Source organism: Tetranychus urticae, chromosome 3 (assembly GCF_039701765.1).
Source record: "Tetranychus urticae isolate SD_2017Ah chromosome 3, NJAU_TeUrti_SD_1.0, whole genome shotgun sequence".
NCBI classification, from domain to species: Eukaryota; Metazoa; Arthropoda; class Arachnida; order Trombidiformes; family Tetranychidae; genus Tetranychus; species Tetranychus urticae.
The window spans coordinates 15,173,468-15,200,367 of NC_142960.1; the positions used below are offsets into that span (position 1 = coordinate 15,173,468).

Here is a 26,900-nt window from a genome sequence, read left to right on the forward strand (position 1 = left end):
GCATTTTTGTGTCTCTTTGATTTCGCTTGGTTCTTTTTGCTTGGTGACAGATAATTATTAATTATGGTTAGTCTATGTTGAGTGTATTTGGTTTGCCTTTAAAAAAATACATTGATTGTATGGTAAAGTTGTAAATTGTTTGAAGGTTGATGTTGATTAAAATAAATTGTCGATTCCAGCGGCAAGGTTAGATCATTGCGAAAGAAGATGATTAATTACTCAAGACTAACTTGATATTAATAATTTAGAGGATGATGGAGAAAGGTGTAATTTGAAATGTTAAGAGTTATTAACTGTTATCATGTTAATGGATTGTTTGGCTGGAAAGGTTATTGATCAATTATCAATATTAGAAAAAAAATTATCTTGGATCTACTGGGTTGATGGAATAACTAACGGAAGAAAGGATTAGGACAATTCATTTGAACAATTGAAATAATTAACCGTGATGAAAAGGCTTTGTGATACAATAAGCATTCCTGAAAAACAAAACCATGTTTAAACGAGAAAACAAGTTAATTCAGGGAAAAGGAAGGCGAGCAAAAAAATGTTGATGAATAAAAAAAGGATAAAAAAGTTGTTAACGTTTGAAAGGATGGAGATGGGGTTGAGTTTGATGATGATAAGGATGATAAGAGGATCCATAAAGCCAAGGATCCCAGGGAAGATAGTAGGTTGGTTGAGATTCTGATGCTGAAGTAGTTAAATCATCTGGTTCTTGCCTGTGATCACTTATTTTGGAATCAGAGGGTAAAGGTGGTGGTGTTGAGGTTGAAGGTGATGAAGTTGAAGAGGTGGGCAATGAGGAATCTTGAGTAAAATAAGACGAAGACCAGCCTTTTTTCGGGTAATCCCATGAACCAGATCCATATGAGTAAGAAGGCGGGTAAAAATGATGATATTGGTTGGATTGGTAATCAAATGTAGTTCTTGACATTGGGTATACATTTGCATAAACTGGATTCTGATATGATCCTGAAGCTGCTTGATTAGTAAATCTTGATCCATGGTGGTTATGATAGATGGGCGGTGGAGGAGGTGGTGGAGGTTGTGAGTGATAACTGGCTGTCATTGGTATGAAGTAATATCGATAAGGAGAGTTGCCCGGTGGACCTGAAGAGGTTATACTATTTTCCGAGGAAGAATCACAATCTTCTGGTGGCTCTTCCAAGATTACTTTGTCTCCATCGTCAATTATTATGTGTCCTTTACGCTTTCCATCAGGTTCACGGACAATTACACTATCACCGTAACAATAATTGAATAATCCCATGATTAAAATTAGTCCAAAAATCTGGTTAACGAGAAAAAATTTGTTCACAGAAAACATGGTTGCACATTTAACCGCAAATATTGTTATAACAATGGAACAAAAGAGCAACGTGGTTTTGGTGTTACACAAAGTTCAAGTTTCTCGTCTGACTGTCAACAAGTAAACTAAACATTGAAACTAAATTAAAGTCATTTTTATATTTTAAATAAATAAATAGTTATCATCATTATCATGATCATCATCACCATCAAATCAACATAATAATTACAATTACAACAATAATAATAGTTATACTTTGGTTAACATTATAATCATTTTGCATAATCTCTCTTATAACCGACTTTGAAAAGCTACGCTTCGTGTAACTGTAGCCATCAACCTTTTCTTCTGGTAACTTTACATTAAACCATTTTTCCATCTCACAAAATCATAATTTAAATCACAATTGTAGACAATTTGATCAACCTTTTAACCAATCAATTAACAATTTATACATTTGTTCATTACAATTTATATCCACAGTTAATCCTAACAATTCAACAAACAAAATAACCCAAAAAATTACGCACAAGACTCAGCGCTTGGATAAATGGACAAAAGATGGCTTGACCAAGTTAGATTAAGATTGTGACTTAATTTTTAATTGATGGGAAAAAGTTAACATCTAATTATGAACTGAATCAAAGGGATGATAAGATGAACAAATAAAGTAATCTTTACCTAATTCAATCCGTACATTTAATCTGTAATTTCAGTAGCTTCATGAACCAGCTTCAGAACCATTTGTTGATGTTTTTTATGGCGACTAATATGAACTTTGATTGATTTCAACTTGAACAAGATGATTAACCTATCGATGAAACAATGAACCATCAAATTGACCGATTATGACTGTAAATGATTTAAAATTATGAAAATAATTTCTTAATGATGATCAGATCCAAGTTACTGTTAATCTAATTACGATTGTTAACCAAAAGTAAAAACAATAAAAGGAAAAGTTGATTGTTCTGTATTGCTATCATCATCACCATAATCATGATCATCATCTATTTGACTATTAAATTATTGTAAACTTTGACTCGCTCGGTTAATCAACAATAGATGAGAGTTTCATTAACACAATTAATTGTAGTTTACCAGAAAGAAACTGGTTAAAATACCATTCAAATGACTATCTAGCTAATTACAAAACAAACAACAATTGAAACAATTTTAAAGGTTATTCAACTTGGTTAAAGAATCATCTTAATTATAATTTGTCTAAATATTTAAATCGATTCAAACCTAATCTCACTCCAAAACCAGGATTAACATGAAACCCAAATCCAACAAACTGCCCTTCAATTAGTTCATGTTGATCAGTTAGATTGCAATTTCAGTTGAATCATTCGATACATTTAATAACACAATTTATGAAAACCTAATCTTGTACAATAAACAAATTATCACGTTGTTAAGTCAATAATATTGAATCAACTGAGTAAATATGGTTCATTGTTGGGTATTTCACTCTTCTGTATTAATCTGGTGATTCCCGGTTATCATTGTTGATCAACAATTGACTTCAAAAAATTAGAGTTAATTGAATTTTCAAATCATGAACAATCAAAAAACCCATTTTATACTTGAAAGGATTAAAACAAGAACCAGTAAACCAGTTAACCAGTTTGGGTTAACATCTGTTCAATCATTTTTTGATTAAAGCTGAATCAAGTCAAACAAATGCAAAACCAATTGACATTTCAATCAATGTTTAACTAAACAACTCTAATTGTAATAATTAAAGACGAGTTGTAAGGCGAGTTAACCAGAATTTAGGTTTCATTTCTGGTTAGACAAATGGTTCTGGTCGATGCTGGTTAACCAGTTAACAAGTTAATTAATAGTTTGGTTAATCAATTTTGCTTGTTAACATAATCATCTTTGGACAATTTGCTGATGGTTATTGATCAAGTCTTCAAATCTGAGTTCAGGTGAGAGTTAAAGTTAACCATTTTGTGGGTTATAATTCAATCGATTCTTCTTTATTGGTTTAATTCCCTTTATTTTATCAAATTACTTTTATATCTTGATTAATTGGATCATAGACTTGTAACCATCTAATTGTTAAACTTGGTCATTTCAAATTAAATCAATAAATCCTTTTACTCCTCAGATGATACAAAGATGAGGTTGAGATCATTGATCGCTGAATTGAGATCAAATCATTAGCTGATTGTAACAAAATCATCAACGACTCAATCAACAAGAAACCGTTTACATGAAACAATCAACAATGTTACCAGTTTTTTTTGGGTTCTGGATAAATTTATTCATACTTTTATGTATTATTTATGTCCAATTTCATCATAAATTGTGCTTTTAATCAGATGATTTAATGATAAGGTTGTCCAATTAATCTCTTCCATGATGGGTAAGTTGATTTTATTATAAATAATGATGATTCCTGGTGAATACAAATCATTTTTATTAACCAACAAATTAAATTTAATTTGATTATTATGATTGAATAAAAGAGTTGAAACTTTTTCTTTTCTGGTTTCCAAGTGCAATTTTACTCACAGGTAATGAAAGTGAATGAGTTTCAACAGGAAAAATGTAAAACTATTTTTTATAATTTTTTTCTCATTCTATTAACTGACATTTACTGTACAATCAATTAGATTTTCAATGTTTATTGTTACAATTAATAAAAGAAATCCTTGAAAAAAAATATCATCCCATGTGTTGACAATCCTGTGTGTGTGTTGAATAGGATTTTATTTCACTTCACGTTTCAGACTGTAGCCTGTCTTTTCACCATTTATTTAATAAACCTTGATTGGTTGATCAATCAAATCAAGTTAATCGAATTAACAGATTTGTTCATTTTTAATTCAATATTTAGCTGTACATTTTTCCAGTCGATCTAATCTGTTTTTCGGTTTCAAATTGAACGAAATTGAATCATGATAGTTGCAACTGTACATCAACACCCAAGGTTACCCTTGTAACTGAGTTTACTTTTTTCCTTGCCAAGTAAATCATCCCAATTCGAGTGTCAACAATTTAGCCTTAGGGATGTAATCACAATCAAATAGATGAAACAAAATATCTAACCAGAGTTAATCACCAAGAAACCATGACAGATAAGTTGAACAAAAATGGCACCAAAAAGAAACACTTGACAAAAAATTTAATGGATCCATGTTAAGTAAAGGTCTTTAAACCAGATTACCAGAAAAAAGAGTTAACCAGTTTAACTGTTGTTTAACAATTGTTAAGCTGGTAAACAGTTGCGTGTAGCGATCAGCCAAATTGATAAGGAAAAGATGGTTTGATAAAGATTTGGTAAAAGTTGTCATCATTACTGGTAATTTTTTGGTTCAACCAGACAGCTACATTAACTTTACAATGAACCCATTACACAGAGTTTGTAATCCCTTTATAAAATGGAGGGAAAAGTTGGAGGGAAAAAAATGGATGATTAATTAAGACGAAGTCGATGGAAGATGATAACAACTCTGGAGACGAACAGGACAATTCTGATGATGATATGAACAATATGAAAGGTCAATAACATTTTAATGAAACATTTATGCAAGACAAAAGGTTAAGGTTTCCATAGTAACTTGCATGATTGGAATGAGCTACTTGGAGGAAAAGAAGACGATAATGTAAACAAAAGACTTCTTTGGGTTTCTCTTCTCTCTCTTTTCGAGTTAACCAATGTCAATTTTTTATCCAATATGTGTACACATTTTTAGTCCTTTTTTTATAACAGTGTTAACCCATTAGTTTCATTGTTTTATTTATACCTTTCATGACACCCAACACTTGAACTATGCCTTAGGCTAGTCTTTTTTACTTCGCTCCCTGTGTCTACGTTTAATCATGCTTTTCAACATTCTTATCTAAACATGGCTTCCAATCTGATTCAACATCTGATCATCTGTTGTCGTCAACTTTAACTTAATATGTATTGAAAAGTGAAAAGGGTAAGTCTAATTACGTTTTACCTGACAATTTTTCCTCATCTCAGGTCCCATTGTTACTTTAACCGCCTTCTTTAGTGCCTTCCTAACCCTTTTCTGCACCGTCTGTTTCATTATGTAAACCTTGATTTTCTACCTTTTACAGTAATTTTCCCATATTCCTTGAAATAATAACCATTGAAGCTGCAATCTTTATTATTTATTTTGATTGTAACAACTATTAACTTTTTTCGCTTCTCATCCCTTCAATATCTTCTGACTTTCTGAATTTCTTTCTTTTTTTACTTTCTCTCGCTCTCTCTCCCTTTCCCCCTTTTCATTCCTTACACCATGCATTTCATACGCTCATCTCTTTTTTATTTCAAATTGTCCCAAGTGAATTTTCAACATTTACATTGTTAGTCACTGTTAGTTAACTGATTGTACATTTACAATAACATTAGCTTTATCTTTTGTTTGTTAACCCATTGCTCAAACCTTAGGTAAATAAAATAAACGCCATTAAATCAACTTTTACCAATCATAGTTTCATTTCAATTCTCTTTTTTTTATTCTTTGTTCCTATTCATTCTTCGTTCTTTGATAAAACTATTTGCCCTAACCTCTTAAACTCGCCGCAACTTCATTTTTGACTATCAACTCTTGATTCATCGTCACAAACTCGACTACTTTAATCTAGACTCCATCCAAATGTACAATTGTAGTTGGTTAATGTTACTGTGATCCGGTACTGTTTTATATTTATCCTTTTGCCGTTTTTCATTACACCTTGATTTTTGACCACCTCAAGGATTTATTTAATCATGGTAACTGACATTAAAGCTTGGTTTAATCATGTCACAGTTTGCTGGAGAGGCTATTTCTCGATAAGTGTTATCTTACTTCTTTCACCTCTTCTCATTTTCGGCTACAACGATCCGGTAAGTTAATCCTTTTTTTTGGTAATCTGGCAATTTACCTATTTAGATCATCGTTAAATTGTTAACGATAACCATCGAATGTCACTGCTCGGTCATTGATTAGTTACCAAGATTAATTGTCCTTCCATCTTTCATTTAAATTGCAATTGAATTTATCCTTCTCCTCTTTTCTAAAATTAGCAACTTTACATGAGATCACCTTTTTATTGGTTCATGTTGTCAGTGATAATGGTCACTATAGCTTTTGACTATCATGTCCAAGCTTCACATTCACTTTCCATTAATTTGTATTGATCGAAAATCGAATATCACTTTTCCCAATTTTCTTCTCTCCTGACATTTATGGGATTTTTTTGTAATGTAATTGGCAAAGATTTACAGTCTTGTCTTTTCAAGGTAATTAAAGTGAATTAGTACCCTTTTCAGTTACCAACTTTTACATTATTCAATTTACTGATCAAATATTTGATCAATGAATGCTAGCAAACACACACAGTTTAATCATTAACCTTGACAATCAAACATGAGATTGCTTTGTGATCAGTACTATTTTAATTGTTAGAAACGTTTCCCTCTTCACTTGAACATTACCAAAAATGTTTCAAGGTAGATGCGACATTTTATTGGTTCCTTAGCAATTCTCAAAGGGTTTCACCAGCAATTTAGACCAGATTGAAATCAAATGAACAACTTACCCTGCGGTTTAATTCAGCTCTTAGCTGTCAGTTGATTTACCTTTTTTTCGCAATCAACTCAACTCTGGAGATTCATCTCTATTGCAGCAATACATGAATCCATCAGTTAAAATTAGTACTCATTCATTCCTCTTAAATTGGAAATGTATTTTCCAATAAACATGTGATGAAGATGTGATTAAACTCAAATCATATTACAAGGTTTTACATGTTAACATGATTTAATAGTTAATGTCAAGTTGACTGTTAATGGACATTTGAATGTTGCAACAGAACGATGTTCATTTCAAGAAATTCAGTTCAAATCTCTTTGCATTTTTTTTCATTCAACTTGAGTTTACTTAACCCTAACACTTGTAAAATCAAATGAAAACACATAAAATAATGTAAAGTGTACAACTTGAAATTTACATGAAATCACAAGTAATAAAATATACAAAATGATCAACATTTTCATAACACTTTTAAACATCAAATTCACAGTTGAATTGTCAGAGTACGAAGTTTACTGGACTGATTAATTGTTACCGTTTTTACCCTTTTTAGACTTTTTTTGTTAACTATTAACAATTAACTGGCCACAATTGTCATTAAAATTTACTTGAGCTTCTTGAGAAAGTAAAATTTTGCAATTTTACTTTGATGTACTCAGGTGAGCTAATTCACAATTTACTAGACTGAATCACCATCAGAAAATGTTGCTGACCATTAAATTGTGCTCTTAAACGTTTATCTAATGTAGATAATGTGAACTTACTGTTGGAATTGATTTTCTCATTAATTTACTGAATTTCAATGAACACCACCTTGAGCAATCAGATTAATGTTGTATAATCTCCAACACTTTCCAAGTTTCAATGTTAATCCAATCCTTTGCCATTAATTGCTTAAATTATATAAAAAAACTATTAATATTTGACCTTAAAATTTGAATATTTGACAATCATAAGGTAAGAATCATCAATCAACGTCAGATTAAACCTTTCAAATACATCAGATGATTAGAGTTGATTTCAATCCATTCACTAAGAACTGAAGTTGAGCCTCAGTTTTCATCAATTATCAGCTTCTTTTAATCATAGTTTTCATCATTTCCATCTTTCTCAGACTTATCGTGATTTACTGAGCTTTCATTGCTAAGTAAATTGAATCTAAACCTTTCTCTAAACAATTAACTTAATCCTTTTCTCGGTGTTTATTTAATTTCATCTTATGCTTGACCTTTCAGTTGTTTCATCCTTTTCGCTTCATTTTTATCTTCATCATCCTTCCATTTCAAAAGCACCAAGAATTGATTCCAGTACAGATTTGATTTGAATAACTTATAAATCGACTGTTTTTTAGGAGACATTTTTTATCTTCTTGCCATGTTTTTATCTAGAATCTTTCTCCCTATTGATTATCATCCTGAACAAGTGAAACATCATGTTTCATGTTGTCATGGAAAGGTGATTCTTGTAAAGTGATTTTCCATTGAATTAACTTGAAATTTTTTTTCAATCGATCCATTCCAATCCCTGTGAATATGCATATTTAAGGTTATTATCTGTCATCAAATTTTACACCTTTTCTTAATGGTTTCATGGTTAACTCAGAGATTTCATTTTATATCTACAAAGTACTTCATGGTATTTCATGTTAAACTTGTTTTAATGTTTCAGTCAATTTTAAACACACTATTAGCAACAATCAACTTGATTGTTAAACTCAGGAACAAGTCGTTATCAATATTTGAATTAATTTTTCGATTTTTTCACAAAATTTTAAAAATTGAACAATTATCTTCACACCAAGTTGATTCGCAAAACCTGAACAATAGATTAACACAGAATGTCTATTTTATCACACTAATGATGATCAACCACTAATAGTCCAATCAAGAGTTAACAGTTTCCATTCAAAGCTAGCCTCAGACAAAAAGCAATCAATGTAATTCAATTCAACTTAATGAAATAAAATGTAAATAAAATGGATGAGAAACCAAATGAATTATCAAACTTCATTTCTATCAAAATTTGGTCGCAATTCAGGGTTAAACTCTGAAGATTCAATGATCAATCTGTTTCCCTCCAAAGCCAATCTTGTTGAAGCAAATGAATAATTTGAATGATTAATAATTAGCAATCATTTGCTTCTTAATGAAAATTTCCTATCAATAGCAATGGTTCATCATTTGAAATGAGAAACATCAGTCATTCATTAAATATAGTCAACCCTTTAGGGTTTATAAGTTAATCTACCGTTTGACTATTGATAGGTGAATTGATTGGAAGCTATTAACTGTATTTGCTTGTGTTTTAACCCTTTTCACTTTTGATGAAAACTGATTGCTATAACAAGTGGGTTACTTTTAATCAACACCAAACCCTCTTTTATTGTATATTTTAAATGAAATGACTCTTTTGTGAGTTACATTGTTTACCCTGATGAGTTTCCGTGTAATTAGTAATTAACAACATCACATGATAATTATTGTTTCCTCAGTTTGACTGAACAATCTTTCACTTTCAGAATAGCCTCAAGAGAGGAACACTTTATAAATTATATAATCATTATCAATATATAAATCTTCATCATGAAAATTGAGTTTTTTCTTCTTCTTCTTCTCTTCACTCACCTCATTTTTACTCCAAATAACTTCATGTGTCTATAATTGAATCCTTAAATTGCTTTTTTTCACATCGTTGGTCTAATTGTAATGTTCAACTGATTGTCAGTTTTTTACGTTGATGAAAAATTGAAACGAAACGCAAACTGAATCAACTAGAGAATCAATTAACTGTCAACTTTGAATACTTTTTCCCATTTAAATCATTCATTTGACAAATCGAAAGTGTAAACAGACTTTCATCATTTAATTACTAATATTGTTAAATGAGTTTCTTGCGTGTCTGTTGATTTGTGTGAATCAACAATCCTAATTACTACTTGCTATCAAGTCTACTTGTGCTTTGTTGATTGTATTTCATGGCAACTCTAAAATAAATATAATTAAAGTCTATTTCAGTCTATTAATGATTGGACTGAAAAAAGTTCAAATTGAATTGAATATCAATGGAAAGTAATTTGATATTGATTGGACTGACCAGTTGACTGAATCCGGTAATAATTTGAGATGAAAATGTTCCTTTCAATGTTGATATTTCCTCTGAATCATTTCTTTTCTCATGTTTTCCATTCTGAATTTATTCCGTTAATGTCATTATTGAGAAACTTTATGATGATGATAATGGGATCCACGTTTAATGTTGATTATCAAATTCAGATAATAGATTAAGTCTGACTTAATGTTGACGATAAACTCTGTGAATGAGTTTGTTGATCATAATTTTCTGTTATCTCCTCTGAATACCTAAGAACTTTCATGGGAAAGAATTTCATGCATTAGTCTCAACTATTTTTCCATCTGCATTCAGAACATTCGATATCTTACATAGTTGACTTTCTCGGATAATATTTTTCTCTATTCATTTCACTGGAATTACATTTTTGCTGTTGATCAGCTTCTTTTCATATTTGCCTTTCAAAAAGTCATTTAAAAAGTGAAGGAAAAGGTGAAGATTAAATGCAATGAAATGGTTCAATTGATGTTTCACCAGTTTCATAAATCGACAACTTTTACTTGGCTTTTCATGTGAAAAAATTGTTTACCCAAAAAATCTGTGAAAATGCATCAAGCTCAAGCTTCACGATAACAATGGTAGATGAATTTATTTACATTATTCATGAATCAAATTCATAATTATAAAACAGTATTTCAAATTTCTTTACATTTATCAATTTAAACTCAATATTTATGTTTGAATTAAAGGTTGAAATGTTGAAAAATATCAAAACAATATTATCATGTAAATGCAAAGGTTAATTTCTTGCCTACATGAAGCTATGAACATTTTCCTTCTCAAATAATATTTTTGGATTCTTATTTTATCCAAATTCAGTAAATATCGAGTGTCAATGATAGGCTCAATTTCATGGTAAAGTATCGTTAATATGAGATTTATGATACTTTACACTCAACAGTTTTTCACTATTTTACTAATCATCTTTAATTAGATTTTGTATTTCAACCAATATTGAGTTTATCGACACAAAAATCCCAAGACTATCTTAAGGTTAGATAAATGTGTGTTGAATAAACATGAAAAATCCAGGGTGAACAGCATGGTAAAAAATTCATCTTAAAATTGTGTAAATCAAGTTTATTTTGAAACAAATTCCCATGCAACTTTTACCTGAAATCCTTTGATATTAATAAATTTGAAATGAACCCGGTTCTTCCCACTTGATTAATCGAGAGAAGTCATTCACTCCTGTTGACTTTTACAGTTTAATCAATTTCTTTGACCTTTTATCATTAAATTGCTTAAAATTAATATATTAATACAATTTATTATTATTTGTCTCATTTCTAGAAATGCCGATGTGCCTTTGTGGTACTTTTAATGACCATTTACTGGGCCATACAACCAATCCCAATGGGAGTTACTGCACTGTTTCCCGTGTTTATGCTTCCAATCCTTGAACTGGCCACTTCGGAGGAAGCCTGTCGTCCATATCTTCAAGAGGCCAACATGGTTTTCGTGGGAAGCCTTATATTTGCTGCGGCCATTGAGAGTTCAAATCTTCATCGACGAATCGCATTGTTTGTATTGAAAAATATTGGCTCACAATTGGACATGATTATGCTCGGATTTATGGGAATCACCATGTTTATTGCTTGGTGGATTACCAATACAGCTACAACTGCTCTTATGTTACCAATAATGGATGCAGTCTTACATGAGATTCAGCCCAAAGAAACTGACAGTTGGAATGATTGTTTAAAAAAATCAGACTCAAAGAAAGTGGACAACATTAATAATAATGACACTAATAATAATGATAAAAATAATAGTATTAAGGGTAAAACTAATAACATTACAAACAATGATGGCAATAATAATGACACTGACCACCATCAAAATGGACATTTCATGGTGACAGTTAATGGTAACAAGGAGAGCATTGAATTGTCTGATGAGATGGGCTTAAAAGGTGAATAACATTCATTTAATTCATTTTTTAATTTCTTCAAATGTGCAAGTTGTTTGAGAGGTGAAAAAATGGAGTTTTTAAAGTTCTTTGATATTTTGTAATGTTGATTGATCCAATTTTGCTGTTGATTGATTGGAAAAAGATTTTCCATTATCAATCCAACTTGCTACTTTGATTAATATCATTGAGTTATCAAAATATCGTTCAGTGTAACATTAGAAAGATGAATCAGTTTGAGGCGAGGAAAAAGTTGAACTTCATGAATTTCAAAGTTGCATGAGTTTCAAAGTACACTGGAAAAGCAACAGTTTGATGAGGAAAAAATTTATCGATTTGACAAATAAATTGACCAATTACGAGATCCCAGAAAGAAATAGATTTTTCCAACTAATCTTGAAATAAAAGTGTTCATTGATCAACAATTCCATGTCATTAGAATGAAACTTTTTTGTACCTTTTTTTCACTATTTTATCCTCTCATCCAGATTAAAGTGGCACAAAAAAGGCTACAATTTATCAATTTTTGAACGTTAAATTGTTGTAATTGGATAGGAACCATCATCATGATTATGTTTAATCAGTCTTCGAAAAAATGATGAAAGACAGATCATTTGGTGTCTATTGCATCAAACACATTTGAGGTAATTTTTTTTCATCCCAACACTGAATATGAAAAAGGAAAATCAATAGAAGACTAATAAATCTTGGAAGACTCATACACATGAAAAAGAGGTGAACAGTTAGCTAGTTAGATGGTTATGGAAAGGGTTGTGGAGTGAATGGAAGACAATAGATGAAGATATAAGCGGCAAGATAATGTTTTGTTTGGTCTAAATTGTCACCATAAATCGCTTTATATTGTTTCCCATCGAGTCCATCAATTGTATCCTCTCTAATGGCTAGTTTACTAGTGATCTTTTCAATGTCTAACTAAGGTAATCAAAGTCCATTTTTCTAATACTTGTTGTTTCCCTTATTTTTCAATAGTGTTACCATTAAAGGTTTTTATCTGGAAGGAACAAAGAAAAAGATTGAACAAGAAAAATTGTTTTATAAGATGCGATAAGATTCAGGGGATGAAACCAAAGATGAAAGATGAATAAAGCACTCATCTTTTTATCCCAAAGAAAAGTCTGATTAAGCTAATTCACAATCAAATTTTACCTTGAATCTCAATGGACTCTTCCCTAAAGCCATTTAGTCAAGGTACAAGCATAAGGAGTTACCTTGTAGGATAAAGTAGCCATTAAAATGGATGCTAAATAAAAGCCAGAAAGCTGTTAGATTTAAAGGCCAATATCGTTGTTGAAATTGAACATCACGTTCGATATCTTACAGGTATCATCGATTAGAAGGTAAACAAAATTGAGAGTAAAGATGGAATCGATGGAGAAACGAAGGAAGAAGAAGAAAGAAATTCTTAGACATTGAATAGGAAAAGGAAAGGGGAAAAAGTATAAGAACTTTTCAGTTCTCATAACATCTCCATTCCATTAGAGGTTATCAGAGATGAAATACAATAAGTGTTAAAAGAGAAGCTGATTTTGACGTGATGAAATGTTTCATTTCAATAGTTATGTGACTGTTTATGTTTCTTTCACTGTATATTGTTGATATTGTGTGTTAAATTGTGAAGTTAAGGAATTGAAGGATAAAAAAGAGTAAGATTGACACAACACCCAAAAAACAAGTTGCATTCTTACATATTTTTGGAAGGTTGATCATTAAGTTGGTTGATATTTTTCACCTTATCCTCAGTCATCATCTTTTTTTCTGATCAAGCTTGACCATGGTTTGTCTTTTTGGCCATTTGAAAAGGGAACAAAAAGCCATAGAATCTTTATTCAACTCGGTTGGAATCAGAATCTCATTTTATATTGCTTTTCAAGTTGATGAAAAAAAGGGAGGGAAGCCTGAAAGAAGACCTTAAAGAGTATAAGAATGGAAAGATGAATCCTCTTGATCAGATGAATTCATTGATGAAATATGATCAATGTTGAAAGTCTAAGGTCAAAGATACAAGCAAACGAGAAAAAACAAAATCCATAGATTATGATGTTGACCTAGAAATGGATTATTGTGAATGTTAATTTACTCCTTGATAATCAACCTTTGAGTTTGTCACTTTGAGAGGTTCATATTGAGTGAAGCAAAAAAAACATTATTTTATGTAAAAAGTCCATTATTTACACTTGGAGTCGATTAAATGTATTGCCAGCTTTATCAGATTGTGATCTGTTGATAGGTTATTACGTTAAATTGATTGGTGTTTGTGTCTTACCTTGTGAGTAAAATTAAATATCATGAAACGTAGGAAATGATTGATCTTACCTTCAAATGGCAGATTAGTGAAGTAAAGGTATCACAATTGGATTGATAATGTCATCGTTATTACTCTGTTGAAATGTAAATATTTACTTGTTTGTAAGAGAAGTGAAAAGTCGGAAAAAACTGGAATCAATTGATTCAATTATCATGAAAATGTTGCCATTCATTTGGAGAAATGTTTAGCACAGAATAATTAGATTGCTTTCAACAATAAGTTGGCCATTCATGGATTGACTCATAATGAAAGTCAATGATCAAATGAAAGTTTACACGCTTGGAATAATTAATCGTCATTTGACTTGGTTCAATTATTCAATTGTTCACAGACTTCATCTGTTAGTTGCTATAAAAAGTTGAAGGATTGAAAGCGAATGAAAAAAGTCTCGAAGTTTTTTCTCGAAGTTAGTGTTTGTCTTCACCTTTGACACGGTAGTGTAAAATTGTTTCATGATTCAATTTGTCGAATGATAGGCTGTCCAATCAACCGCAATTTAATGACACTCAACCAAGTTTAAGACTCAGTTAGTGTTATTTTGTGCGGAAAAGTGATCGAGTCTAACTTGAAAGTTCAAACAATTACTCTATTAATGTACAGTTGTATTTAACAGTTGAATGTTTAAGCCTTGTCTTAATGATTTATCTTACTTCGATACTCAGAGTAATTCTGTTCGTATTTTTGTAAAAAAGATTCACGTATAAGCAGCTTGACCATGATAGAAATATTAGAAAGGACTTTGGATAAAACTTTGAGTTAAGAATTGAGACTTTGTAGGTTTGTGATGCAAAAGATTTGAGTCCATTAGTGCTGAAAATACCTTAACGAACCTATTGTTACCCAATTTTGTGAAACTTTGGTATTGATGCTTTAAAAACACAAAATATGGCTGTTATTAACTTGGTTTTAATGCTTAAAAGACACATTTGCAACAATTGTTACATTTATGCACAATTTGCAACAAGTACTGAAAGACAAATGGGCATAAACGTGTAAAAATCGATTTCTTTCCAATTATGACTCTGTTATTTTATTGAGATTTGAAAACTGAGTCCTTTTGTACTATTAAATAATTTCTCCGGTCAATATTTCGCGAGAAAATCGAGTTCAAAGTTTAAATTTCGATCGCGTTTTGTTCAGTTATGGAAGCAGATTTTTCAATGAAACTTATTTTACTGTAGTGGCTTTTGAAGATGAACCAGAAAATGTACTTATTTCAAGAAATAAAATTTTCGATTTGCTGTAAAACAAATAAGTTCGATTTGCACTTAAACCGACTTTTTTCTGTAAGCGCAATAGTTAGAGGACTGAAACTCACAATTTGTGAGTAAAAATAGTTTGTCCAAACCATGAATTAAATACTTTTTTGAATTTATCAGTAATTCTCTTGATTTTGGCCATTGGGCTTAAACACTTCAAGCCCCAATATTTCGGGAAGGGCTTAACCCATAGTCATAATTCTTGGGCGAAACATTAGATGTTATCAAGAGCTGTAATGTATTCAAATTTTAAATCATTCAAGGGTCTGTGCAAAAAGATATAGCATTGTATTACTTAGGATTTCAGGATTGAGGCTTGGTTTATAAAGTTAAACTTTTACTCAAACACAGATCTTATGTGTTAGAAGGATATTCATCATTGAATGAATTATTTCAGATTTCATTAGGTATTCAGTCATATTATATTATAGCTCTTAATAACATCTAATGTTTGGTCCAAGAATTATGACTGTGGGTTAGGCCATTCTCGAAATATTGGGGCTTGAAGTTTTTAAGCCCAATGGCCAAAATCAAGAGAAATACTGATAAATTGAAAAAAGTATTTAATTCATGGTTTGGACAAACTATTTTTACTCACAAATTGTGAGTTTCAGTCCTCTAACTAATACGCTTACAGAAAAAAGTCGGTTTAAGTGCAAATCGAACTTATATACTTTAAAGGAAAACGAAAGTTTTATTCCTCAAAATTAATGCATTTTCTTGTTCACCATCAAAATTTACATAAGTTAAATAGAGTTTCATGCCAAAATCTGCTTCCATAATTGTACAAAAGGCGTTCGAAGTTTCAACTTTAACGTCGATTTTCTCGAAAACTGTCCATCGGAGGAATCATTTATTAGTACCTGTGGACTCAGTTTTGATTTCCCTACAAACGTGCTTAGTCTCAACTCTCAGCTCAAACGTTCGAGCTTTTCGCAGTATCTTTTGCATTTCATTTGAAACCTAAACCAGAAAAATGCTTTATTTACCAAGAAATGGGTTAATATGAGTTTGTTTTGTTTAATAAGTTGTTGTACGACCATTTAAAGCCCAAATATCATAACCCGAAGCGCTAATGGAATGTTTTTAATTATTATTGTATTATTAATTAGTAAAGGATTGCACTAGTAAAAGAATGATGACTGTAGGTTTGGCCATTCTCGACATATCGAGGCGAAAAGTTTCAAAAACAATGGCCAAAATCAAGAGAACTGTTGATGATTTGAAAAGAGTATTCAATACATGGTGCAAAGAAACAAATTCCAACAACAAATAATAAGTTTCCGTCCTCTAACTCTTACGGTCACAGAAAAAATTCGGTTTGAATAAAAATCGAACTCATACGTTTTACAGAAAATCGAAAATTTTATTTCAAGAAATAAGTACATTTTCTGGTGCACCGTCAAAATTTACACCAGTAAAATAGAGTTTCATGAAAAAATCCGGTCGCATAGCTGAACAAAACGCGATCGAAATTTAAACTTTGAACTCGATTTTCTCGTGAAATATTGACCGGAGAAATTATTCAATAGTACTAAAGGACTCAGTTTTCACATCGCTATAAACTAACTTAGTCATAATTTGAAAATAACTTATTTTTATCCGTTTATGCCCATTTGTCTTTCAGTACTTGTTGCAATTTGTGCATAAATGTTACAATTGTTGCAAATGTGTCTTTTAAGCATTAAAACAAAGTTACCTAATAACCTAGTTTTAGCTAATAACAACCATATTTTGTGTATTTACAGTAGCAATACCAAACTTTCACAAATTTGGGTAACAATGGGTTCGTTAAGGTATTTTTAGTACAAATGGACTGAAAATTTTATGCTTCTTCAAACCCAAAACGTCTCAACTCTTAACTCAAAAGGCTGCGTTTACATCCAAAGCTCTTTTTAATATTTCTATCATGGTTAGACTGCTTTTACGGGAACCTTTTTTAGAAAAATACACCAAAATGAACAATGAATGAATAAATACTCCATTATAAGTATCGAAGCTGTCGAATCAAGATTTAACATTAAGACAAGGCTTGAATTGTTGCTAACTGTTCAGTAATAATCATTGTGTTTTTGAAGCATCAAAGTGCTACCAAAGTCTTATAAAATTGGGTAACAATGGGTTCGTCAAAGTTTTTTCAGCACTAAACAACCCAAATTTTCAATTGCAATTATTTTTTTGCTTGACCATGGTCAAGCTTCGCGTCCCTATTAATGCCTTTATATCAAAAGTGTAGTTGTGAAGAAACCGATAACCCAAAAAGTTTCAACTTATTTAGTCTTTTCTGTTTTCCATTTCTCACAGATCGAACTTTGAAATCTGGTTTACCCAAAACATGGAATAATCAGCAAACAAATGACAATCAAGATGGCGATTCCAGTGTATTACAAAGCTCTTCAAATCCAACAAGTGAATCCAAAATTGCTCAGTTGCGTAAAATCATGTACATTTCAATATCATCCTCAGCCAATGTGGGTACAACTACAACCTTAACAAGTGGCGGACCCAATTTGGTCTTAGCTTATGTACTAGACGAGTAAGTTTGCGACTTGTTTCTTTAACCTAAACTTATATTTGATTGTCAATCACTTTTTGTTGCGTATATTTGATTACATCAACACATCCCTTTACACATTTGATATAACTTTACACTCTTAGTCGAGTCCATAATAAAACAATATCCATTGTTTTGCGCTCTTTTTCAATATCAACTGAAAACATTTATTGCTCTGAATCTCTATTAGTTTAACTCTTTAATTACATTGATTCCCATAAACAATGAGATTAGTTTAACCATTGTTATGTTGAGTTTTCTAATTAGTGAAAGCTATTCAAAGTGTGTGAATGTGAATAGGAATTGAGCATTTCATTTATTTCTGCTATTAATTATCCAAAGCTCATTATCAACTTGAATAGTCAATGGTGATCAGATGCTCGAAAAATTCATATTTGCTTTCTTCTTCTTCATTTCAAGCTTTATATGCTCATTATAACTTGTCATGATTATGAGCCATGATGATGGGTATAATCACAGTAAAAAGTCAACAAATGTTCTAGCATTTCCATTATTTAACTGGACTTGTTTCTTTTTTATCTCATAACCAGAGTCCATGATGGTTATTATTATTATGACGATCATTAAATGAATATAATCTTCACCTGGAGGATCTTATCCACTTGACTCTTTCAACATTTCCTAACATTTGAACAATTACTTGTTATTCCAGATTCCTTGAGGATAACTTGAAGTCTTGTCTTTCCGTTGGCTCATCATTTGTTTCAATCCTATTTTATCTTTAATTCAGGTAGATGTTAGCCTATTGTTAATAATGAAGGGAAAACCTTTATTAGAATGATAAAAGAGTTATAAGGAAGAAACAGGGAAGACAAAAGATTTTCTTGGATTGATTAAACTTTCAAGTTGATCCTCATTGCCATTGATATCATCTTTTTCTTTGTTGATGATCAACATCTTGATGATGATCGTCATTAGCATCGTCATCATTTTTTTTCCTCAAACACTATTAGAGGAAGAAACTTAATCAATTGATTGAAATAGGAGTAAACATAAGCAAAAAGCTATTCTCGTATATCTTTTGTCCATTTCCTTCATCATCTATTGATCATCATTTGGGTTTCAATAATCACCCAATGTTATAATCAAGTATGATGTACTTGTACAAATGCATAAATATATTTATACGATTCCATCATCATCATGATGATGATCAGTTTTCTCTTTATTTCCATCTTCTTCTCTTTCTTGGAGATGATCATTTTCGTCATATTATTTCTGAATTCATAGAGAAATAAGAAGCAGGAAAATGATATTTGTTTTGATTATCCAGAATGCTCAGAGAGAAGAGTTGGTGATTTTGTTACCATGAAATTGAATGGGAATCAATTTCTTATGTTAACCTTGGATCACCCTTACAATGACCTGAAGACTGTCATGAAATTTGATATTATCTGTCAACAAAGTTCATCCAAGGAAAGGCAACAGAAAGTAACTTCAACCAAAAAGACAGAAGGTGATCAAGAAAATGTAATTCAATGGCAAAACTATTTCAATGTTAATTGATCCAAGCAGCTTATTTGTCACATTATTTACTCTATCATCATCATCACCATCATCACCATCATTATCATTACTGAATTATCATTGAAACTCTATTTCGATTTTAATGACCAACATGAGATGACTTTTCATGAAAAAGAAACAAGAGAAAGACTTTTTTACTCAACCTTACTAATTGTATTATTTTGTATCTTTTTTTAACTTTAGGTGGTATCATGAAAGGACTTCAGTTGACTATCTGAACTGGCTAATGTTTGCTGCTCCTGGTTCATTGTTGACCATCCTGTTGAACTGGATTATATTCAAATATCTCTATCTGAGGTGAGGAGGGAAAACTGAGGATTGCCTGACTTTGAAACACTTTTGGTTGACAAAGGTTTAGATTGAAAACAAAGGATCATTAATACCCAGAGTTTACCCTTTTACTATCCAACACACATGTGTTTATCCCGTGATATGGTTGACGTTTGTTCATGGGAATGATTTTTTTCTGGAGCAAGAAATAATTTACCAGAAAAGATGGATTCCTAAGAGGGAGATTGATGGTTAAAATCTTTGACTTGACGAATATTTTAACTCCAACAATCTATCAGCATGAAATATCAACCTTGTATCAAGATTGATCTCTTTTTCCCTTCTTTACAAGTTTAATAGTATTACTATCATTATCATTATTTTTTTTGCTGTTATTATCCCATTTACTGCTGTCAGCATCAAAAGGCAAAAGGTATATTGATTTAACATGGTTGGAAACATGAAAATCAATGTACAACTTTCATTTACTTTTCACTTTTCACTTTTCATCTTCTCTACGAAGTGATACTTTTCATCTCAATCTTTTACTCCTTTTTCCTTTATTATCATCTTCTTCAATTGTTTCCCATCTTTTATTATACAAGAAAATTTTTGCTTTTGACACATTTTTTTTTCTTCCTCTCTTGTTACAGAAAACATAAAGTATCAAAGACCAATTCAAAAGCAAATAATGTCTTACAAGAAAAGTATAAACAACTTGGAACTTTAAGGTATTTTCACTCATTTTTACATTCAATTTATCATAATGTGATTTATATGAACAAGCTAAATTGAAAAGTAATTGAATTAAAGCGAAACTTTTCTTCTCCCTTTCACAGATTCCATGAGATTGCAGTCGTTATTTTATTTGTTACCTTAGTGCTTCTATGGATGTTCCGTGATCCCCAATACCTTCGTGGATGGTCCACAATTTTTCCCGAAAAGTATGCAGTTGTAATGTTAACTCTAGTCAACAATTAACACCCTTTTCTAATCAACTCAGATATCGACCCAGAGATGCTGCCGTCGTTATTTTCATGGTGGCAGTTTTGTTTTTTATACCCTCAAGACCCTTTGGACCCTATCCTTCGCCTGGTTTAATCGAATGGCCCAAAGTACAAAATAAACTCGTTTGGAGTGTTATCCTCCTTCGTGGTGGAGGTTACGCAGTTGCTAAAGCCACTCAGGTAGGCAAAGAGCCAACCATTGCCTTTAATTTTGACACAACTTGCAATGAAAATCATCGAGAGCAATTTGAACTAAGAATCGATCAAGAAGAAACAAAAATCTGGTTTGGTGAAAATGAACTCAGCTTTGAACCTTTCCCTTCATAATGCCATTACACCGAAATACATTATTGACTAAAAATAGAGTGAAAGTAAATTAACCTTTGAGAATTGGTTGGACAGAAAATTTTCAGATATCAAGAAATCTTAATCTAAAATAAGACGGAAAAGTTGATGAACCTGGATTGGTTTGAAAAATTAATATCAGTTGATATCAGTTCATTAATATTGAGTTGTTGATCAAAAATGTCTCCTGAAAACTTATCTATTTTTTGCTGCACTCATTGAATATTGCAAATGATTCAGTCGAGTATAAAACCATTTCTCTAATCATTATCATGAAAATTAATAGCTTATCCAGGTTCATTTAAAACTGGTTGAATGTAGAGACACTTTCGCTGTTGAAAAAAGCTGATGATAACAATGACATAAAAATAAAATTCATGATTATCTCATTGAAATGAATGCTCATGAGTTTTGAGTTTAATGTAAAAGTGTAAAGTAAAAGCAAAAAAGGTTTTTTTCTCAAAAAATGCTTTGCATTTTAATTGAAATGAATTACATTGAAATAAACTCACTTTTACCTTAAAAAATGGTAAATTTGATTATTTTAAGTAAACTTGTTGTTATTAGTTTTCTTAATTTGCTCTTAATTTTATTTACAAAATTATCCATTACAATACACCATTGAATTACTTATTCCTAATGGAGTTAATATTATTTGCTCAACATTATCTCTAATCAAAGTAAATTGCTTTACTTGATTTAATATTTACTCTGAAAAATGGACCAATTTTTTGCATCCATTTCAACAACAATCAACAGATTAATGGACTCAGAAGCTTAATCACCAACACTGTAAATCATCCCGACTTTCAATAATCAGTTTAATCACTTCTCATCATCCATTTTCACTGTCATTGTTATAAGATGATAACATTTAAGGCCTTTTATCCTTCACCAAATCGATTGTTTTGCTTCCATTTTTAACCTTTTTTTCATCCTTTTAATGTTCAAGACTTAAGCACACCTTGGTTTTGTATTATTAATATGAAATAATGTTTGAATTGTGAATATGAATATTTGAAATTTTGGAATATTTTTTGCTCATCAGATTTTCTCATCAATTTTATTGCTTGAGTACAAAATGTTGTTCAGTTTATTCACTGATTCTTACCTTACCATTTTTAGCTCATCATTTGTATTGAAAAATCATGAGCATTTTTCATTTCTCAATCAACCAACGAAATATCATTTATTATTATCATCTCTTGTATAAAAATTTATTGTTTAAAATAAATTATCTTCAATTGCCTCCGGGAATTGGCTGAGAAAAAAATGAACTTCCAACTCAATGAGGAGTAAAAAAAAGTAAATATTAACTTGAATTTTGTCCTTCATTTTAATAGAACTGAATAACTTTGAATAAACTTAAATAATGTAACTTAGTTTGCCATTAAATTAGCGGAAAAGTAAATTGTTGATGAATATTGATGAGTTTTTCAGTAATTTTATCAAACAAAAAATTCCAATTCATTCACAATTCAACTTATTGTTACTCTCGATTGGTTATAACAGAGTACTTGAAGCATTTCAATGGTAACAAGGGACTTTGATATTTGATATTCAATCCAATCTTAATTACTCCAATCACCTCCAACTGCTTATCATACTAATTGAAGCAATTAATGGTTGCATTTTAATTTGCCATTTGATTTTTTCTAGAAGTCAAATTGGGTTTGACTGCAAGTCAACTAGTCACAACTCTCATAAGTCAAGTCTTGTAAGAAACGGATTGAAATGAATCTGAACAATTTTGGTTCTCTATTTTTATTCAAGTTGAATTTTCAGTGAATCAAGAGTGAAAGAGAAGTGGAAAAATCTTATAAAAAATTAAATTTAAGTTTACCAACAGACTAAATATAATTAGATTGTGAGTAAATATCATATTTTGCCTTTGCTTTCCAGTCACTTGGCATTCAATTGGAGTCTTGGGTTATTAGCCTTACATAATGTGATATTATAATGTTTATCCAGTGAGAGGAAGAAAAAAGTGTTTTCTGTAGCCGAACAAAAAAATAGTGAATCGATTACAGGAAATTCATGAAATGAATAGTTTTTCAACTCCCAGTGACTTTTTTAAGACTCCAGTTTATCCTATTTATCACTCATTCTTTCTGTCCTTTTTTTTGTTCATCATCTGCCTACTCTTGAAATGCTGTTCAATATTAAGATGATGAAAAGATCCTGTTAGTCAACGGAAGGGAACAACAAGAAGAAGATGAAAAATACCATGAAGAGGAAGAAGAAGAAGAAGATACCTATTAACAGGTTAAACATGATGTTTCAACAATCTGATAATTCTGAAGGAAATGGTCAAACCTATATTTTCATGCTTCTCTTCCTTCATCCATTGTTATTCCTCATCTCTCTATATTGATTTTTTATGTTCATCATCTTTCATCTTTCACCATTGCCGTCTTTTATTTCATCCTAATCACCATCATCTTCATCATCGTCATTCTTCATCTTTTACTTCATCACCTTTTTTTCATTTTTTTTAATTTTCTCATTTCATTGCATTTTCTTTTGCTTCTGTTGTTTTTTTTCATGATTATTAACATTTTTTTATTCTTCTCTTTTTACAGACTTCAGGACTTTCTGCATACCTTGGAAACATGTTCACAAAGATTAACGGTCTTCCAGTTGTCATGCTTATCATCATTTTTGCCATCATTGCTGGATTTTTAACTGAATTTGCCAGCAATTCAACAACCGCTACAATCGTTTTACCTGTTGTTGCTCAAGTTGTAGGCATCCTTTTAGTTTCACCATCCATTATTTTATCCTCTTGATTCATCATATTTCCCAGATTCCTGTTCATTCCAATTATCATAGTTTCAGTTTACTTGATAGACATGAATTATGCCTGTCATTTTCAACTTTATCAACCAGAATTGTTTTTCACTGAAAAAACTGTTAATCTGATTTGAAATTTTGAAGCAACAGCCAAATGAAAGATTCGCATAATTCAGAGGAATATAATTTATCTTATTGAGGAAATTCAATATTTCAAGATAGCTGTTTCAATCAATGATTGTTGATACCTTTTTCCGTCTGGATCTTGAGTAATTTGTCTTTTTATTAAAGCATTTACTCAATCCCTTGGATTTACTAGTTAATTGAGGACAAATATTTCTGCTTTTGCTTAAACATTGGGTTAGACTAGTTGTTGTCCTTTACTGACCATTGGTTTGTTCAATTTAACGATCAATTATAAACTGATAATTCATGGGATTGTTCACATTGAATACCTTTCCTTGTAAATAATTTAACAGCCAAAGTTGCATTCTGGTTAAACATATTACTTAATTATTTGTCTTTCTCTTTATTAAAGGCTGCATCAATTGGAATCAATCCATTAGTCTTCCTGATTCCTGTTACCATGGCTTGCTCAATGTGTTTCATTTTACCAGCAGGAACTCCAGCCAATGCGTTAGTCTATGAACATGCTGGTCTAAAACCTTCTGATATGGTAATATTGATATCATCGTTTTCAATAAAACTTGAATATTCATATTCAATGGTTAATCGTTCATGTTAATCTTGATTTATACACAATTTAAGTACTAGTTGCTGGTAAAGTGAACCTTTCCAGTTAAATCAAGTAATCATTTTTGTGTATTAATGCTAAAAGAGCTGAAACAACTTAGTTACCAGTCGAGTAATAATTTGATAAATTCAGTTATTCAGTTATCCCTGAAACATTGAATTACTGTTGAGATGCATCAATGCTTTTTCACTCCAATCCGATTAACCATATTCATTTTTTGTTTCCCCATAAACTTTTGCGATTTAAAATTGATTCTAATGCTATCCTTTTATTGAATAATTTTGTCTTTTCCCAGGTTATTCCAGGTTTATTGATGAAAGTCACCAGTTTAGCTGTTATCGTTGCTAATCTTAACCTTCTTGGTTATCCAATTTTCGGATTATCAACAACACCAGACTGGGCTCGAGCAACATTCAACAGTACTTTAATTTCTTGACAGCATATTATTCAACAACTAATTTACGCTAGTTAACATCCAATTACTATTACTATAAATTGGATTAGTATTTACTATTGTCGACTAATTATCTTGTTGACATGAAATTTTGCAAAACAATTATTTTTTGACTTTATTAAATAATAATGCAATTTTTTCTATTAAATAGTGTTGTATTGTTCCAATATTTTCAAGGAACAAGAACAACGAGAAGAACAATTTCTTCGGAACAACAACAAAAAATGTTGTTCCTAGTTCTTAAAATCGAGAACAAGAAAAGTACAAATCGGAACAAAAAAAAAACCTAGCGGAACAAAACACTAAAACTGAGAACAATTTTGGTGAAAATTTTAATTTATCAACAGATTTTGGGAAAAATAGGGTTTGACTTGAATCCCTCTGGTGTTAATGGGTTACTTTAGGCACTCATTTAGCATTTTATTGCGTCACCTTTGTTCTTTGTTCTGTTCTAGATTTTGGGTTGTTCTGTTCCTAGGTTGTTCCTAGTTCCGATTTTTCGGAACAAAACAACGGAACAGAACAAAGAACAATTGTTCCTGGCGCTGGAGAACAAGAACAATACAACACTACTATTAAATCAATTAATTGTTGACTCAATCGCTTTATCACACAACAACAGTAACACAGGATGACTGGAAAGAAACAGAGTTTTCATAACAACAAAACTAGCGTTCATAAGACAAAAACTCTCGAGTTGAAGATTTGCTCTATTCAGAGTATGCAAAGAGGAGGCTAATTTTTCAATGAATTTCGCGAGAAACCGACAAGATTTCAATCAAATTAGTTGGTTAGATTTAGGGGAAGCACATGATCTTGTTTCAATTAAGAAAAGGTATGAATAATGTGTGGGATTCATCAACAGCAGTGATCGAAACAAATTGTTTTTCGGCAACCGGCGGATGTTCCAAACCAAAAGCTATTGATGAAGTACTTACGGTCAGGTATTAAAAGTCTCACTCACAACGAGTCCACTCGTTCCGAAGCACCATGTCATTATGTTAGCCCAATGATTGAGTACCAAGACCTTTTTACTGATGTACATGGATCGGATTTATTAACAGAAAATTAAAATTCACTATGAACTAAAGGAAAGTTTCAAAGCTAATTTTTTTGTCAACGGAGCCAGGTCTCTTGAGCGCAAGATAAGGCTAAATTTTCTTCTAGATTTGCTTTTTGCTTGCCTTAAATTGTGATTTTAATGATTTTGTTTTCATATATTTGTTAAGCTTGTGTTAGATATCAAATTATGTATTTTCGACTCATCTTATAAACTCGAAATGCAAACTCATTAGTTAAGGATAATTATATCTTTCGAAAAAAGAAAGTATATGATAATGTTGAGCATTGGATATGCTGCGAATAAAACTGTGACAATGATTATTCTTTGGTAATTTTATTTTTTGATTAAGAAGGAGACATAAATAAAGAGACATTAGCAATTAGCAATTTGAAATCATTCAAAAGTTTTCCTGTATTGAGCTTTGCACTCATCGCCATCTATGGTTACGAAAATCATTTACGCCACTGACTTTCGTTTAAATGCCTTTTGGTCAACTGACCTCAGATAATGAGATAAATTTATCAACGATTTCTGATTAAGGAGTTAATTTAATCTGAATTTCATCATCATTTTTTGATTTCTTCAGTCATCAGCTGACTTTATTCAATTTTATTTACATCTAAAATAT

At 31.0% G+C, this 26,900-nt stretch overlaps 1 protein-coding gene across 2 annotated transcripts; it reads left to right on the forward strand.

Moving 5' to 3' along the window:
* The first annotated feature begins 4,926 nt into the window (after nt 1-4,926).
* LOC107364093 (Na(+)/citrate cotransporter) lies at nt 4,927-25,357 on the forward strand. 2 transcript variants are annotated; one of them, XM_015931403.3, is made up of 11 exons: nt 4,927-5,253; nt 5,930-6,170; nt 11,281-11,902; nt 17,789-18,020; nt 19,770-19,883; nt 20,510-20,587; nt 20,696-20,800; nt 20,860-21,043; nt 23,791-23,952; nt 24,540-24,677; nt 25,051-25,357. In XM_015931403.3, the coding sequence occupies exons 2-11, from the start codon at nt 6,054-6,056 to the stop codon at nt 25,189-25,191; spliced, it is 1,893 nt and encodes a 630-aa protein (XP_015786889.2). In that variant the 5' UTR covers nt 4,927-5,253; nt 5,930-6,053; the 3' UTR covers nt 25,192-25,357. The 2 variants fall into 2 exon arrangements, with proteins under 2 accessions (XP_015786889.2, XP_015786888.2); XM_015931402.3 differs by lacking the exon at nt 4,927-5,253 and adding an exon at nt 5,459-5,732.
* Nucleotides 25,358-26,900: the final 1,543 nt, after the last annotated feature.